We start from the raw sequence: 13,989 nt of genomic DNA on the forward strand, positions 1-13,989 counted from the left end.
ATGACCAAGTGATCATGAGTTCGAATCTCACCATCTCCATTTATTTGATAAAAACTAAGCACAAGGTAGTGTGAGTTTGTGCAAGTTTCAAGCCCAAAGAGCTTTCACTTGAGGGGGTGTGTTAGAAAATAATATAAATCATAGGGAATATTTCCGTCGGTAAATTTCCGAGGGATTTTACCGATGAAAATATTCCCTCTGTATATAGAGGGAATTATAGTGGGAAAAAATTAAAACAAAGCAAAAAAAATGATAACTTGTCATTTTTACCAGCGGAATTACTGATTTGTTCACTTTCCAATTGCACTGTTAATTGTTGTTCTTTACGGACAAAATCACTGACGGATTGAAAAGTCGTCGGTGTTATTTGATGGTTTTCTGAAAAAAATCAATTAATTTCAAATTTTTATTTAAATATTACAGACGGAATCACCGACGAATTGAAAAATCATCGGTAATTGTTGGCGGTTTCTGAAAACTTTTTATGAAATTGAAAATTTGAATTAAATATTACCGATGAAATTACCGACAGAATAATTAAAAAATATTAATATTTAATTATCCATCGGTAAATCCATCGTTAACGCGCCCCAATAAAAAGCCTGAATCCCTTATTTCACAAGAGAAAGACTCATTTCTTATTCTTCTTCTTCTTCTTCTTCTTTACAATATGTAAAAAACATCAATATCTATTTCTTTCTCTTCTTTTCTCTCCTCATCTCCTTCTCTTTTTCTCCATGCTCGGGTATATGTTCTTCTTCTTTCTTCTTTTATCCTCTTTAATTTTTTTTTAATTAATATGCTTTACGGAATTTTTTTCCTCTCCTTAGCTTCACCTCCAACTACATTAAGGTAAGATTTTTCTTTTTTCTTCTTTTTTCATGATTTTTTTCACTATATTTGTTTTTATTTTATTTTTAATTGTTTTTGTTCTTAATAATTGATAAATGTTGTTGTGAGATTTTTTTTCATATGAGATCAATTTTTAGTTGATTTATTTATAGGATTTTTAAATTTTTAGCAATTGCAACTTCATTTTTTTCATATGAATTTTTTTAGTTGAATTTATTTTTTTGTTTTAATTATTTGTTGCAAATTTGTTTGAGTTGATTTTCTTATTCTTTTTTCCAAGCATTTTGAGTATATATTATAGAGTGTTGATTTATGTTAATTTAATTATTTTATAATTTTATAAAATGAATTTTTTTAAAATGTTTTTAAATAATTACCGACGGAATTACCGATGGAATTTCCGTCAGTAATTCCATCGGTAAATCTGTTGGTAATAAAAAAATATTATTACCGACACGTCTGTTCCGTCAGTAAATTCGTCGGTAATAATATTTTTTTATTACCAACGAACAAAAAATTACTGATGAAAGATTCACTGACGGAGCATTTCTGTCGGTGATTTCGTTGGTAAATTAATTACCGATGAAATATGTGTCTTACGCCGACGGAAAAATTTCATCGATAAAACTGTTAAATGTTGTAGTGTAGGGATCTCACCTAAAAGTTTAAGCTTTTGGGTACCTAAAAAGATGTGTTAGAATATAAATTATATATTGGGACCTCATCGTCATCGTCAAGAGAATCATGCCCACAACATTAAAAGCAACCAAATAAAATAATCTGTCAAAAAATATATATATATATATTGGGTTTAATTTGGTGGCTAAATTCGCCACTAAGCTCCATGTCGAATTTTTTTGTGATAAAATACGCTTTACTTATCGTATTTTATATAACAGTCCAGTCCCTTAACAGTGTGAGTTGCCATGCACAACAAATCAATTACAGATTACTCGAAATTCTTATTATGATCAATGTATTAATTCCCTTAATTAGCTTAAGTGCAGGCAATCCAATCTGTTCTGATCATCCTTTTATTATAAACAATTTTATAGCCCCTGATCGATGTTCAGAAGCTATCCAATGGCAATTGATTGCATGGATGAGGTATAAACGTACGTACGTGCTGCTGAATGCGTTGTATTTATATATGGGGTATAATCCGTTAACCAAAACAATTCACACTAATTAAGAAGACAGTGCTGTTCCTCTTCTTTCTTCTTCTTCTTCTTCTTCTTCTTTTTGGAGAGGAAAGTGCAGGACCTGATGCATATAATAATCAACGGTGAACAACTTACGAAAACCACACCAGCAGAGAGAGAGAGAGAGAGAGAGAGAGAGAGAGAGAGAGAGAGAGAGATTAAAGTTATGTTATACATATAATAATCAACGGTGAAAAACGTAACTTAGTTGAATGCATTGTATTTATTAGGTATAACCTGTAAACCAATTAGAGCTAGCTCACGCCGAGGAAGAAGACACCAATCTTATAAAGTGATTATTATTATATATGTATTGGTTTTTTTAATACAAAGCCAAAGCCAGAAAAGGCGTGAAGATTATTTTTGGAGTTATATTAGCGAAAGTTTTTTACTTAGGGTTTATTTATTTATTAAGATGAACCCATGATGAAAAATAAAAGGTTAGCAGAGCTGACCAGTCGCACGAGACCTCCAGTTTGGTAGTTTTGTAATGAAATTATAAGAAAGGCATTCATGTGCTGGAGACAAGCACCACAGCTGGACACGTCAATTCTTTCCTCTTCTTAAATTAACAATACATAGTGTGTGACTGTGTGTCTACAGTCTCTCTCTCTCTCTCTCTATATATATATATATATGCGTCGTACTATATTTGATGCTAGTGGATTTGATGATATGGAGGGCATTACTTGGCTTCTCCAAAGGTATCTTGAGTACAATCATCCATGATTAATTCTCAATGTTTTCTTCAGTTTTTCATCATCATTAATTAGAACCTCAACTCAACTCGATCGATTTGTCAATATGTTTGGTAACGTGTTACAAACCGTGTTCTTAAAAATTTAATTTTGTTTTTGTTAAAATTTAATATATTTAATATATTTTACATTGTTTTAATGTACTGATCATATCAAAAATAATTTTTAAAAAATAAAAATAATTTCATTAACATACATTTTGGTATAAAAAATTATTTGAAAAGTAAACGCAACCACACTCATTTTTATCTTTTGCAGTATCTTAAAATTGCTCAATATTAATTACTAACTCAATCGCTTGGGCTACGAGGAGATCGATCAGCCTAACTACATCAACAAGATTAGTTCATGGTAAATGCAGTTTAAAGTCTTGTGCCTAATAATTAGATATTATCATGTCGCTTGTAGCTAGCTCAACTTACACATTCATGTCTCTTTTATCGATAGGTCTTGTGTCTGGACCCTAGCTTCTTTACATGTGTATATATATAAATACTTAATTGAATTATAATTAATCTAGTAAAGTATCTTCTATTAATCCAGAGATTTCGGTTGTGATTAAAAGTACTTTTCACTTAGAAATACATCAAAATAATATAAAAATATTAAAAAAAAATTAAAATTTTTAAAAATATAATTTTCACCGCATTTTTAAATAGAGAAGTCAACTAAAAAGTAGATGACTCGTGGATTGCTGTAAATTCCAAATCTCAATAATGTAAAAGCTTGGTGGGCATGTATGAAGTTAGACCTTGATCGATATTGGTGCGAGCATATTACATAGCGACGATGGGCTCAGCAAGATCCCATTAATTTTAGGTATAAAAAATATAAATAAGTGGGGGGTTTTGGAAAAATTCCACCCATTACATAAATAATTTATTACAAACTTCCCTGGAAAATGCGAGGGAAAACCAAAGGTCAAATTCTTATTATTGTCTTAACAAGTCGTGAGATTATACTATTTTCCAGAGATATATTCCAGACCGTAATTATATCATCGTTAATTTGACATTTTAATTCTTGGTCGTCCTATACCATTACTTTAAGCAACGAGGCCACTAGAGGAAGTCTTGCAGAAAAAAATGGTTATCAAGAGGAATTAAATAAAAAGAAAAATGTATGTGAGAGAAAAGTTGAGTTGGAGTGGGAAAGTGAGGGCTTCTAGGGGGTAAAAAAGGAAGAATTTAAACCCATCCATCCCAAATTAATTTGAATAAATTTTGATAAAAATCTTAATTTATTGAGTTTATGTAATGTGTGTTTATTAAATAATTATTTTAATTTAATAGTTTAGATTATTAGGTAATGTTTTAAGATATGATTTATATAATTTTTTTTAATAAATATTGTTATATAAAATATTATTTAAACTTATTGATTCATGGAGTGTGTGTCCAATAATGGTATTTATTTATTTATTGAAGTAGATTTGAGTCTCAATCAATCTAATTTTATTAATTTCAATATAAATGGATAGAACACCTCCATTGTATAGAGATTTTAGAATGAGACAGAGAAAATAAATAAATAAAGGACTGGATAGAAGGGAGAGCCGGGATTCGATTGAGAGGAAACGGTGCGTTCTACCGCTGGCATAAAAAGGCGGGCATGCCTCTTGGTCTCTATCGTAGAAGGGCAAAGAATCAGCGAAGATAGGGCCGGGCTTCCTCCCTCCCTCTTCAAACGCAACCTTCTTCTTCTCCGGTGACTGATAAATTAACCGGATTTTGTATCTGCAGTTTCGACTTCGTTTTCTCAAGATCTTCCTTTCTCGAATTGTTTTTGTTCATATCTTTGCGGCTAACCAAAGTGCATACCAACTGTTCAACAATTTGCCTAAACGAATTTGTCTCATCACTCCTTTCCATTTCTCTAAACGCGAAGGAAAACAAATTTAAAGGAAGTTCTCTTGCAGGAAAAAATGGTTATCAAGAGGAATTAAATAAAAAGAAAAATGTAAGTGAGAGAAAAGTTGAGTTAGAGTGGGAAAGTGAGGGCTTTTAAGGGGAAAAAAAAAGGGAAGAATTTAAACCCATCCGTCCCAAGTTTGAATGAATTTTGATAAAAATCCTAATTTCTTGAGTTAGAGTTAATTGTTGGGATTTAGATGAATTATTGTCACTGATGCGTGTTTATCGAATAATTATTTTAATTTAATAGTTTAAGTTGTTAGGTGATGTTTGAATATATAATTTATTTTAATTAAAAAAAATTAAATATTTATATAAAATTGTAATTGAATTTTAGTATACAATAACTCAGGATTTCTGAGGGAATTATTAGGAGGAATATACAATCATTGTGCTTTTGTTTAATTGTGTGTGCGATGATAAATTTTGACTTTTAAGTCATAGCGTGGCCTTGCTATCTAGAGTCTAGTTTTAGGCAGCTTGTTCTTGTACTTGTTGATTAAATAAATCATATATACCAGCGCTAAGTCAATCTATGAACTCCTTATTTAAGCCCACAGAGGTCAGGTGGTTGCTCTCTCTACGTACTTTATATCGTAATTAAAACTAACTAATTAACTAGAAAATCCTATGAACATGAAATTAATAAAATTCAACTTCTATTGAACGACCATAATCGATTGATTTATATATATATAAATAGCACAGCCCAGATATTATTACATACAAGACAGTCTAATTTGAACAAAAAAGCCTCGTCAAACTCTCGGTCTCTGTCTAGCTTTTCAGTCGAACCTGCGATGACCTCCTTGTGTTGATCTGTTCTTCTTATTCAGTTCTTGATTTCCTTTCGGAACCTTAATTATGTTAATTTGAGGTGTTAGAAGCGCTAGGATCGTTCAACAGGCACTTGGTCATTTCATTTCCAATATATCCTCAAGTGTTCGATTCCTTCCTCCATGCTCCTGTACTGCTACCCAAAGAGAGAAGAAACAATTAAAAGTAGTACGTAGGCTTAGGGTTTTGTGCTCAGTTCTTTCTCCTTTGCTTACATCAATCTTAATAGTTGATCAGAAAAAAGAAATACCCTAAGCTCAATATATCGGTTTCAGCTGGCTTGTAAGTTGGAAGATTTCTTGCTGGAGTTTTTCGATGGTGCGCGTACTTCAAGTTTTCGTTTTCAAACATGGCCATGTCCAACTTGCTCTTGTTTTCTATGGCCGTACGTCTTCTGTAGGATTAATAAAGAGACTAGATTATTAAGAGGGAAGGAAAATAAGATAAAGAAAATACAAGCAGTAAGCCTGGTCTGTTGGGTTCAAAGTCTGATGTGCTTACTGAATTCATGTTTCTTTTGGCTTTAGCCTCTTTCAACAAAACCCAGCAAGTACTGATCAAAGAAAGAAAGATAGAAAAAGCTAAACCAGACATTATTCTCAAGCTACCAAACACATCTATTATACTGGATCGACTGAAACTTGGCCAATCCAACCTCTGGTTAATGATGGTGTTTTAACTTTTAAAAAAAAAAAATTAAAACACGCTGAGTTTTATATTAACCAAGAACAAATCAAGTTAACATGTTCGATCCATGATCCACGCTGAGTTTTATAACATTGTTATCAAATCTCAACAAAATTCAAAAAAAGAAAAATTGATGTTAGTTAAATCCACAAAGTTTTCAAAAATTCTCAATCAATGTTTTCAAAACGTGTAATAAAACATCAAGCTCCCCACGAATCAACCTTTTTCTTATCCATAAATGGACAGTTTCAACTTAATCCATTCACACACATGGATGGATGGACACTAAATTGAAACTTTCATGAATCTTGAGGATTCAATTAACATAAAAAATATTTCTAGGAATTTAACTGAAAAACTCTATATTGGAGGGTTAATCTGAGGCATGCCCAATAGCAACAGTATTTACAATCTTGTTTAGCCAATAACCTCTGTCACATTCCCGGCCTCTTCTTTTGTTTCTGCATTTCCCTTCCCTTCTGCCTTTGCATTTCTTCAATGCCAGTTCCATTGGAGCAGTCATGTAGGAGACCGGTAGTAGTCAGAAAGGATAGTACAGGATCTAGCACCAACAAATTAGAACAAGAAAAATGTATAAAACACTAAGGAGATCATATTAGATAGCTTAATTCACTTTCTTAAAAAGAAAGAAAAAACTTAATTTCTTCAAAATGCCACTTACCCATCTGGTGTTGAGAGCCACCCGATGAACACATTGTTGACAAGGGTACTTAACAACAAACACACACACACGCACACATGTAGTTATATATAGCCTAGCTATAAGGCAACTTTCGAGAGAGAGTTGCTTTGCGTAACCTGATGGCATGCCACGTGAAACATGGTTGATCTTCCTGTTCTTATCTAAAGCAGTGAGGGGAAATGACAATTCGTGTAAAAAAGCTGACAGTTAGGAGAAATTGAGAAACAGATGGGAGGTAGGACTATTTGCAAACCGTCATCATCCAGTACTATGAATGGACTTAGCTAGATTGTAGTTAAATATTAGTGTTAGTGGTGTCAACGTTGTTGTTTTTGAGGAGGCATGCTAGACAGCATTGGACGCCCGATATTGCTACATTCTCCGGCTATTTTTCCTAGCTCTCTCTTTACGGGTATCATAGGAAGTGCCAAGTTATAGGATTAATATCATAGCAATTATACTTGTCCTTATCTATTTTTGGATCCTCATAGGCTCATACAATAAATAAATAAATAAATAAAAGATTAAATTAATCTTCCCTCCTATCACATGCATTGGCCGAAACCCCTCAAAACAAGAAAGTGAGGGTTTTTCTCCTCTCTTTTGTAATTTTCTTCTCCTTTTTCCATCTATTTATATTCATATAACATTAATCCTTTTTTCCATGATCAATTCTACTCAATTGCATCAAAATTCCCAATTTCCAAATTTCTTTCCTGATCTTGGCCGAAACCCATGGGTAGTGAGGGAGGGATTTTTATTCCTTCCATTCTTGAAATTGAGTCATTACCCAACCTTATTCCATACATACAAACATTAATCAAACATACAAACACTGTAGGAAATCCAAGACTCCCTTCAATTCCCCCCTCCTTTCCTTTCCAAAACCCTGGCCTTTATATTTTCTTCAAAATCATTCACCAAAGCTCTCAATTTCTCCTTTTGATCAATTGTCTATACCTTAATCACCCTGACTTAACTTTTTTTTTTTTATGAATCTAACAAGAATTGAGAAGAATTCAATCAACAATTCCCCCCCTCTTGATTTTTCACAATTATTTTTTTTTATAATTATCATGTCATCTTAGAGGCAATTATATATTTAACTAAATAAAACAAAAAACAAAAAACAAAAAGGTGAGCGTGCATGCATGGGAGGTATTCGCGCCCTTAAGACGATGTGTGCATCGCCTCCAAACATTAAAAAAATACCCTTTCGCCATGTCGTTGAAAGATACATTATGTCCTCTTTCTGTTGGTGAAGCGTGTGTTATCTATAAAACTTTCCTTCCTTTTGTCCTTATTCTCTCTCTCCTTCCCTGAAAATTACAACTTAGCCCTTTTGGTTGTTGATATTTTCATTTTAATCCTTATTCTCTCTCTCCTTCCCTGAAAATTACAATTTAGCCCTTTTGGTTGTTGATATTTTCATTTTAATCCTTATTCTTTTGATATCTTTTTTTTTTGTATTAGCTCTTTTGTAGAAGTTTTATCTGTTTTTAATTTCATCATTCAATTTTAATTTATCAAATATCATATTTTCTAGAGTGGTCCTCATTCTTTGGATTTCTATCATTTTTGTAAAAGTTTTAATGGTTTTTAATTTCATCTTTCAATTCAAATTGATGGTATTATATTTTTCAATTTAGTCCTTGTTGTTTTAATTTCTATTTTTTTTCTCAGCCCTTTTGTGAAAGTTATTATTCTTTTCAATTTCACCCTTTAATTACAAAATTGTTTTGATTTTTTATGTCAATTTTGATCCCCATTCTTTTTAGTTTTTTTGTCCTTTTACTAAATTATTTTTTTTCAATTAAACATAAAAATTATTTTTTTATTTTAGTTTTGATCCTCATTATTTTAATTGTTATTTTTTAAAATTAATTTGTATATATTTTTTTAATTTTATCCTTCAATACTTAATCGATTGGGAATTGGACTTCATTTTTTTTTCCAGATTGGGTGCTTCAGGTCCACTAACTTGGGTCACGAGCTTGAAAAGTTAACATGTTTTTTTTTTTTTTAAAAAAATACTTTATAATTCTTTTGATTTTTTTTATCGGGTTATTCCAATCACATGATTTGGATAACAAGTTTAATAAAACATCTTAAATTAACTTAACTCTAATTAATAGTTTATCATGATCAGTTTTTTAAATATGTTTTTAACTCAATTTCAAATCATGAACATTATTTTTTATACAAAAAAAAAAAAAAAAGAAGAAAAAGTCCAGCTTTGCAAAGAATCGCAGGAACGAAGGCTAGGAAACACAAAACCCATCTACAAAATTGTATACAATCCCCAGGAGCATAAGTCTAGATGCATTGTTTTTTTTTTGTTTTTTTTGACTAAAACAATATTATTTTGATTTTTTTTAAAAATTGATCCGACCGACCCGATGACCCGGTCAAAACCCGGAACCCGAGCCTTGAACCGGATCGAATCTTAAAACTATGCCAAGAGCATAAGTCTAGATGCATTGTTTTTTCTTTTATTTTCTTCTGTTCTTAAACATGCCAAGACTCGAGAGCAATCTTTCAACACAAAACAATAATATATATAAAGTTGATTTAAGGAGTGTGTATCCAATAGTGGTATTTATTTATCGAAGTAGATTTGAGTCTCAATCAATCTAATTTTATTAATTTCAATATAAATGGATAGAACACCTCCATTGTATAGAGATTTTAGAATGAGACAGAAAATAAATAAATAAAGGATTGGATAGAAGGGAGAGCCGGGATTTGATTGAGAGGAAACGGTGCGTTCTACCGCTGGCATAAAATGGCAGGCATGCCTCTTGGTCTCTACTCTCTGTAGCAGAAGGGCAAAGAATCAGCGAAGTTAGGGCCGGGCTTCCTCCCTCCCTCCCTCTTCAAACGCAACCTTCTTCTTTTCCTGTGACCGATAAATTAACCGGATTTTGTATCTGCAGTTTCGACCTCGTTTTCTCAAGATCTTCCTTTCTCGATTTTTTTTTTTCTTATCTTTGCGGTTAACCGAAGTGCATACCAACTGTTCAACAATTTGCCTAAACGAATTTGTCTCATCACTCCTTTCCATTTCTCTAAACGCAAAGCAAAACAAATTTAAAGGACACCGACACTCCTTTATGAAGAGAGATGTTGAATAGAGTCTCAAGGCGCTGCTTTTGCACTGCTGCTGCTGCTCCCACAACACCATCGCCTTGGCTCTTTGTTGGGTTGGGAAATCCCGGCGAGAAATTCAAAGGAACTCGACACAATGCATGTATCAAAATCTCGAAGAACGCCGATGAGATTTAGCTTCTTTTACTATTTTTTTGACTCAAACTTGGATGGATGCAGGTGGGTTTTGAGATGATTGATGCATTTGCTGGGTCACTAGGGATTTCTATGAATATACCTCTTTGTAAAGCTCTTTTTGGAGAAGGTGGTTTTGTCCCAAAGCATGTCCTTGTGGTTCATTTCTTTGCTTCTTTTTGAAAAGATACGAACTTTATCTATGTGGAAGTACTAATACAGGTTTGGTAATTTCAGGGTTTGTTGGTGACGCACCTGTTCTTCTTGCGAAGCCTCAAACCTACATGAATCTGAGTGGTGAATCAGTGAGTGAATCATCCACATAATTTTCTTTTTCCATGGTATAAATTAAAAAAAAAAGGTTCAATTTTGATGGATATTGCTTGTCTCTACTGTAATCAATAGTTTCTAGGAATATAAAATTTTTGTTTGGAGGAATTTAATTAATCTTCACATAACTTGTAGTATATATTTTTTCTGTTCAAATGCAGGCAGGACCGCTTGCTGCTTACTATAAGCTACCTCTTAATCGTGTTATTGTGGTAAGTTTGCTCTCATTATCCACTATTCTTCCCTTCACGGGGTACTGAAGGATGATGGAAGTATTTTTCTTTACTGATGTTGTCTAAGTTGTGCAACTATAGTTTCATGACGACATGGAGTTGCCATGTGGAGTGCTTCGACTTCAAGAGAAAGGAGGTCATGGATGCCACAGAGGGTATGGACCGTGAAGTCTTGTGTATTTATTCCCAGGATTAGAATTTGCAGATAGTCGTGTAAAGAATGTACGATTTCTTTTACTGAAAGAGCATGTTTGAGATAAATAGAAATGGTTGATGAGCACCATGTCAGTGCAACCTCCAAGAATTCAATTAAAAATGAAATGATGGACAGAGTATCATGGAGTGATAAAGCCATGCCCTGTGTACATTTGAAATAATATTTGTTTGCAATTTTTTATTATTATTTCAACTGCTGTTTGCGCTCTTGCAGTAGTTTTAAGTCCTAACTAAGGCTTTTAGTCTGGTTCCTCAGCCAATATTGATGTTGCTGTTGATGTGACTACAGGAGGCTGCATAATCAGTGGAGCTTTTATGGCTCAGGGTTAACCCCTGTTTTTTTTTTTTCCAAAACATTTTTTGTGCTTTTGGAAGTATTGTGTGAGCATAATGTTTTATTCCTTTTCGTTAACCAGTTTGAAGAGTGTGATCAACCATTTTCGAGGGAACAGAGAATTTGCTCGACTAAGAATCGGTTAGTGTGAAACCTCAGTTGGCATTGATTTGCTTCCTAACTTCCTTCTAAAGGCCAAATCTCTTATCGTTCTTCTTAGGAATTGGGAGGCCTCCTGGCCAAATGGATCCCAAGGCTTTCTTGCTGCAGAAGTTCAATGCAACAGCTCGAGAACGAGTAAGTTTGTAGTTCCAAATTTTCATAATAAGGTTCGTTTGGATTTGGCTTATATTTATCTGTTTGTCATTGGTTCATACACATTTTTCTAGTTAGAATGACATCTTTTCATTCCTCATGGTGTTGTGTGCTGTTGTTGGACAAGATTGATGCTGCCTTACCAGAGGGGGTTGTTGCATTAAGGTGCATCTTATTTGAAGGCTTGACAAGAACTGCAAGATGGTTCAACCAGGAACAGAAGTACAAGTATATAAGATCGGAAACCATGTCGACATAACAAACTCAAGGATTAGCTTTTTCTGACATTTACATGTAGAAGCGCCCCAATTCTTATCTAATGGGAAATCCTTTCATAATTGTAAGGTATATGTTTTCTTGAGCATTCTTTTGATAGTGTGATTGTATTATCAATATAACCAAACTCTTCCACCTTGCTCAAACAGTTTAGGGCCTTCATGTTCACTGGTATGCGATGAGGATTCCTTCTTTTGCTAGAAACATGTGTGTGAATCCTGCATTACGTGCGCCTGTGTGTTCCTCAGGTGTTTTCCTTTATTGTAGCTCAAGTGCTCACAACTCTCACCCACGATCCCTCTCCCTGAAGAGGATGTCTCGGGTTCAAGTTTTTCCTTGGTAACAAAAAAACAAAAACAGAATTGAATGTCTGTCCCCATTTTTTTTAGTCGACTGCCGCTTTGGGTTCCCTTTTCTTGTGTCGGGCAGGCCCAATATTTTTGTTTCATAGGAGGCCGGGCTCAATATATAGTTGGACCAACTCTCCCGACTTTTAAACTGAAACTAGGCCATCTTGAGAAAGGAAAAGAGCAGTCAGAAAACCGAGGGTCAATCCTTGACCTCGAAGTCTAATTTGAGTTGAGATTTATTTAAAACTGTTTTGTTTTTTAATCAAAATAAAATCATTTCAAGTTTTTTTTTTTTTTAAAATATAGTTGGTGTTGATTGATGACCCGTGGGTTAACTTGCCGGCCAGGTGAACTCCTAGGTTAGGTCTAAGAGAAAAAAGGGTTCTTAATTTTGAATGTTTGTTGGCAGAAAATTTCAAAGTTGGGTTTCTTATCTTATATAATTTCTTTGGAAAAGCCTAACTGGATAATTTCTTGTAGTTTTCAGCTCTCGAGTCACCGTCCTTTGTAGTAGAAATTGTCGTGCTTGTCAGAAATTTATAAAAGCTAGCTGGTTACAAGATATATATGACCTTTAACAGGTTTCCCATGGTGCAAAAACTCTTGTCGTAGGTAGCATGCGTGCAACAAACAAATGCAGCTTCTTAAACCAAGGCAGAGCCCCGTCCCAATATTGCAGCCCACAACTTGATAGAAATCTGTGGAGTCATTAATTGGAATGTAAAATTATTCTTAGAAATTCATCTAGCAGTGTCGATCTTTTCACTTACAATATTGTTTGAATTTGATTTTGTTATTTACCAAATCAAATTTATATGACATAGCAGATTCATCCATTATCTAATTAATTTGGTTCTAACATGACTGGATAATATATATATATATATATATATATACAACATATTCTAAATGATGCGGGGGAATCACTGTTTCCCTAAACACAAAATAGTAATCCACAGTGCTTTTCTTTTTTTTTCTTTCTAACTTTTTTCTTTTTTCTTTTTATTTTCGTTTTTTTTTAAAAAATTACTTTTTTTTTCAACTTTCCTATTTTTTCTTTTTTTTTCATTTATTTTTTTTAAAATTATTTTTTTTATTTTACTTTTTAAATATTGATATGATTAAAAAAAAAAAATCAACCCCAAACCCTTTAGCAGACAAACCCTGGCCAACAACTATGGTTAGAAGAAGGATGTTCATGGTAACCTAAATTTATGTAGATGCAAGCATCACTCAATTAGTGAGCTACCAGAACTTCTGTGGCAGAAACACAAAGGAGAAGAGTGGTTATCACGTGCGCACCTCATTCCTAACTCCTCAAGATGAGGTGAGCCTGTGCGGGCTCCATTCTCGGCACTACTTCCTACTTCTTGGAACTATTACAGTCCCACTCGCACATGCACATCCACTCTCTCCGACTCTCGATGCTACGGAAAACAAACAAAAAAGCTCAATTTTTTTCAAAAATAATCCTCTCATTAATTTCAGTGTTTTATTCTCTCCCCTCTCTCCTTGTTCTATCCAAGAAAAGAATCTGCTAGCTAGCTTATAGTTGCTAGTCAAAAGAAAATATGTCATGGAGTGGAGCCTGAATTAGGACTCTGTTCATAACAATGCATGGTTGTTGACAACTCTATCTCTATATGTTCTCTGCCATTTATTTGTTGTACAATCCATACGACATACTTGAATTTGTTGAAA

General features: G+C 33.4%; 1 protein-coding gene across 4 annotated transcripts; it reads left to right on the forward strand.

Moving 5' to 3' along the window:
* The first annotated feature begins 9,593 nt into the window (after positions 1 to 9,593).
* LOC7457700 (peptidyl-tRNA hydrolase, mitochondrial) lies at positions 9,594 to 12,084 on the forward strand. 4 transcript variants are annotated; one of them, XM_052450938.1, is made up of 8 exons: positions 9,594 to 10,198; positions 10,280 to 10,364; positions 10,472 to 10,539; positions 10,726 to 10,776; positions 10,879 to 10,952; positions 11,430 to 11,488; positions 11,568 to 11,676; positions 11,790 to 12,010. In XM_052450938.1, the coding sequence occupies exons 1-7, from the start codon at positions 10,076 to 10,078 to the stop codon at positions 11,654 to 11,656; spliced, it is 549 nt and encodes a 182-aa protein (XP_052306898.1). In that variant the 5' UTR covers positions 9,594 to 10,075; the 3' UTR covers positions 11,657 to 11,676; positions 11,790 to 12,010. The 4 variants fall into 4 exon arrangements, with proteins under 4 accessions (XP_052306898.1, XP_052306907.1, XP_052306894.1 ...); XM_052450947.1 differs by having other exon boundaries at positions 11,568 to 11,644; positions 11,737 to 11,877; XM_052450934.1 differs by having other exon boundaries at positions 9,611 to 10,202; positions 11,568 to 11,644; positions 11,790 to 12,084.
* Positions 12,085 to 13,989: the final 1,905 nt, after the last annotated feature.

Source organism: Populus trichocarpa, chromosome 1 (assembly GCF_000002775.5).
Source record: "Populus trichocarpa isolate Nisqually-1 chromosome 1, P.trichocarpa_v4.1, whole genome shotgun sequence".
Taxonomy (NCBI): domain Eukaryota; kingdom Viridiplantae; phylum Streptophyta; class Magnoliopsida; order Malpighiales; family Salicaceae; genus Populus; species Populus trichocarpa.

What these genes read in the sequence shown, in the direction of transcription:
- LOC7457700 (XM_002297596.4), top strand. Translation starts at nt 10,076, where the DNA reads ATGTTGAATAGAGTCTCAAGGCGCTGCTTTTGCACTGCTGCTGCTGCT. An exon ending in TAAAGCTCTTTTTGGAGAAG is followed by an intron (nt 10,365 to 10,471) that starts GTGGTTTTGTCC and finishes TGGTAATTTCAG; the next exon opens with GGTTTGTTGGTGACGCACCT. An exon ending in ATGCAACAGCTCGAGAACGA is followed by an intron (nt 11,645 to 11,789) that starts GTAAGTTTGTAG and finishes TTGTTGGACAAG; the next exon opens with ATTGATGCTGCCTTACCAGA.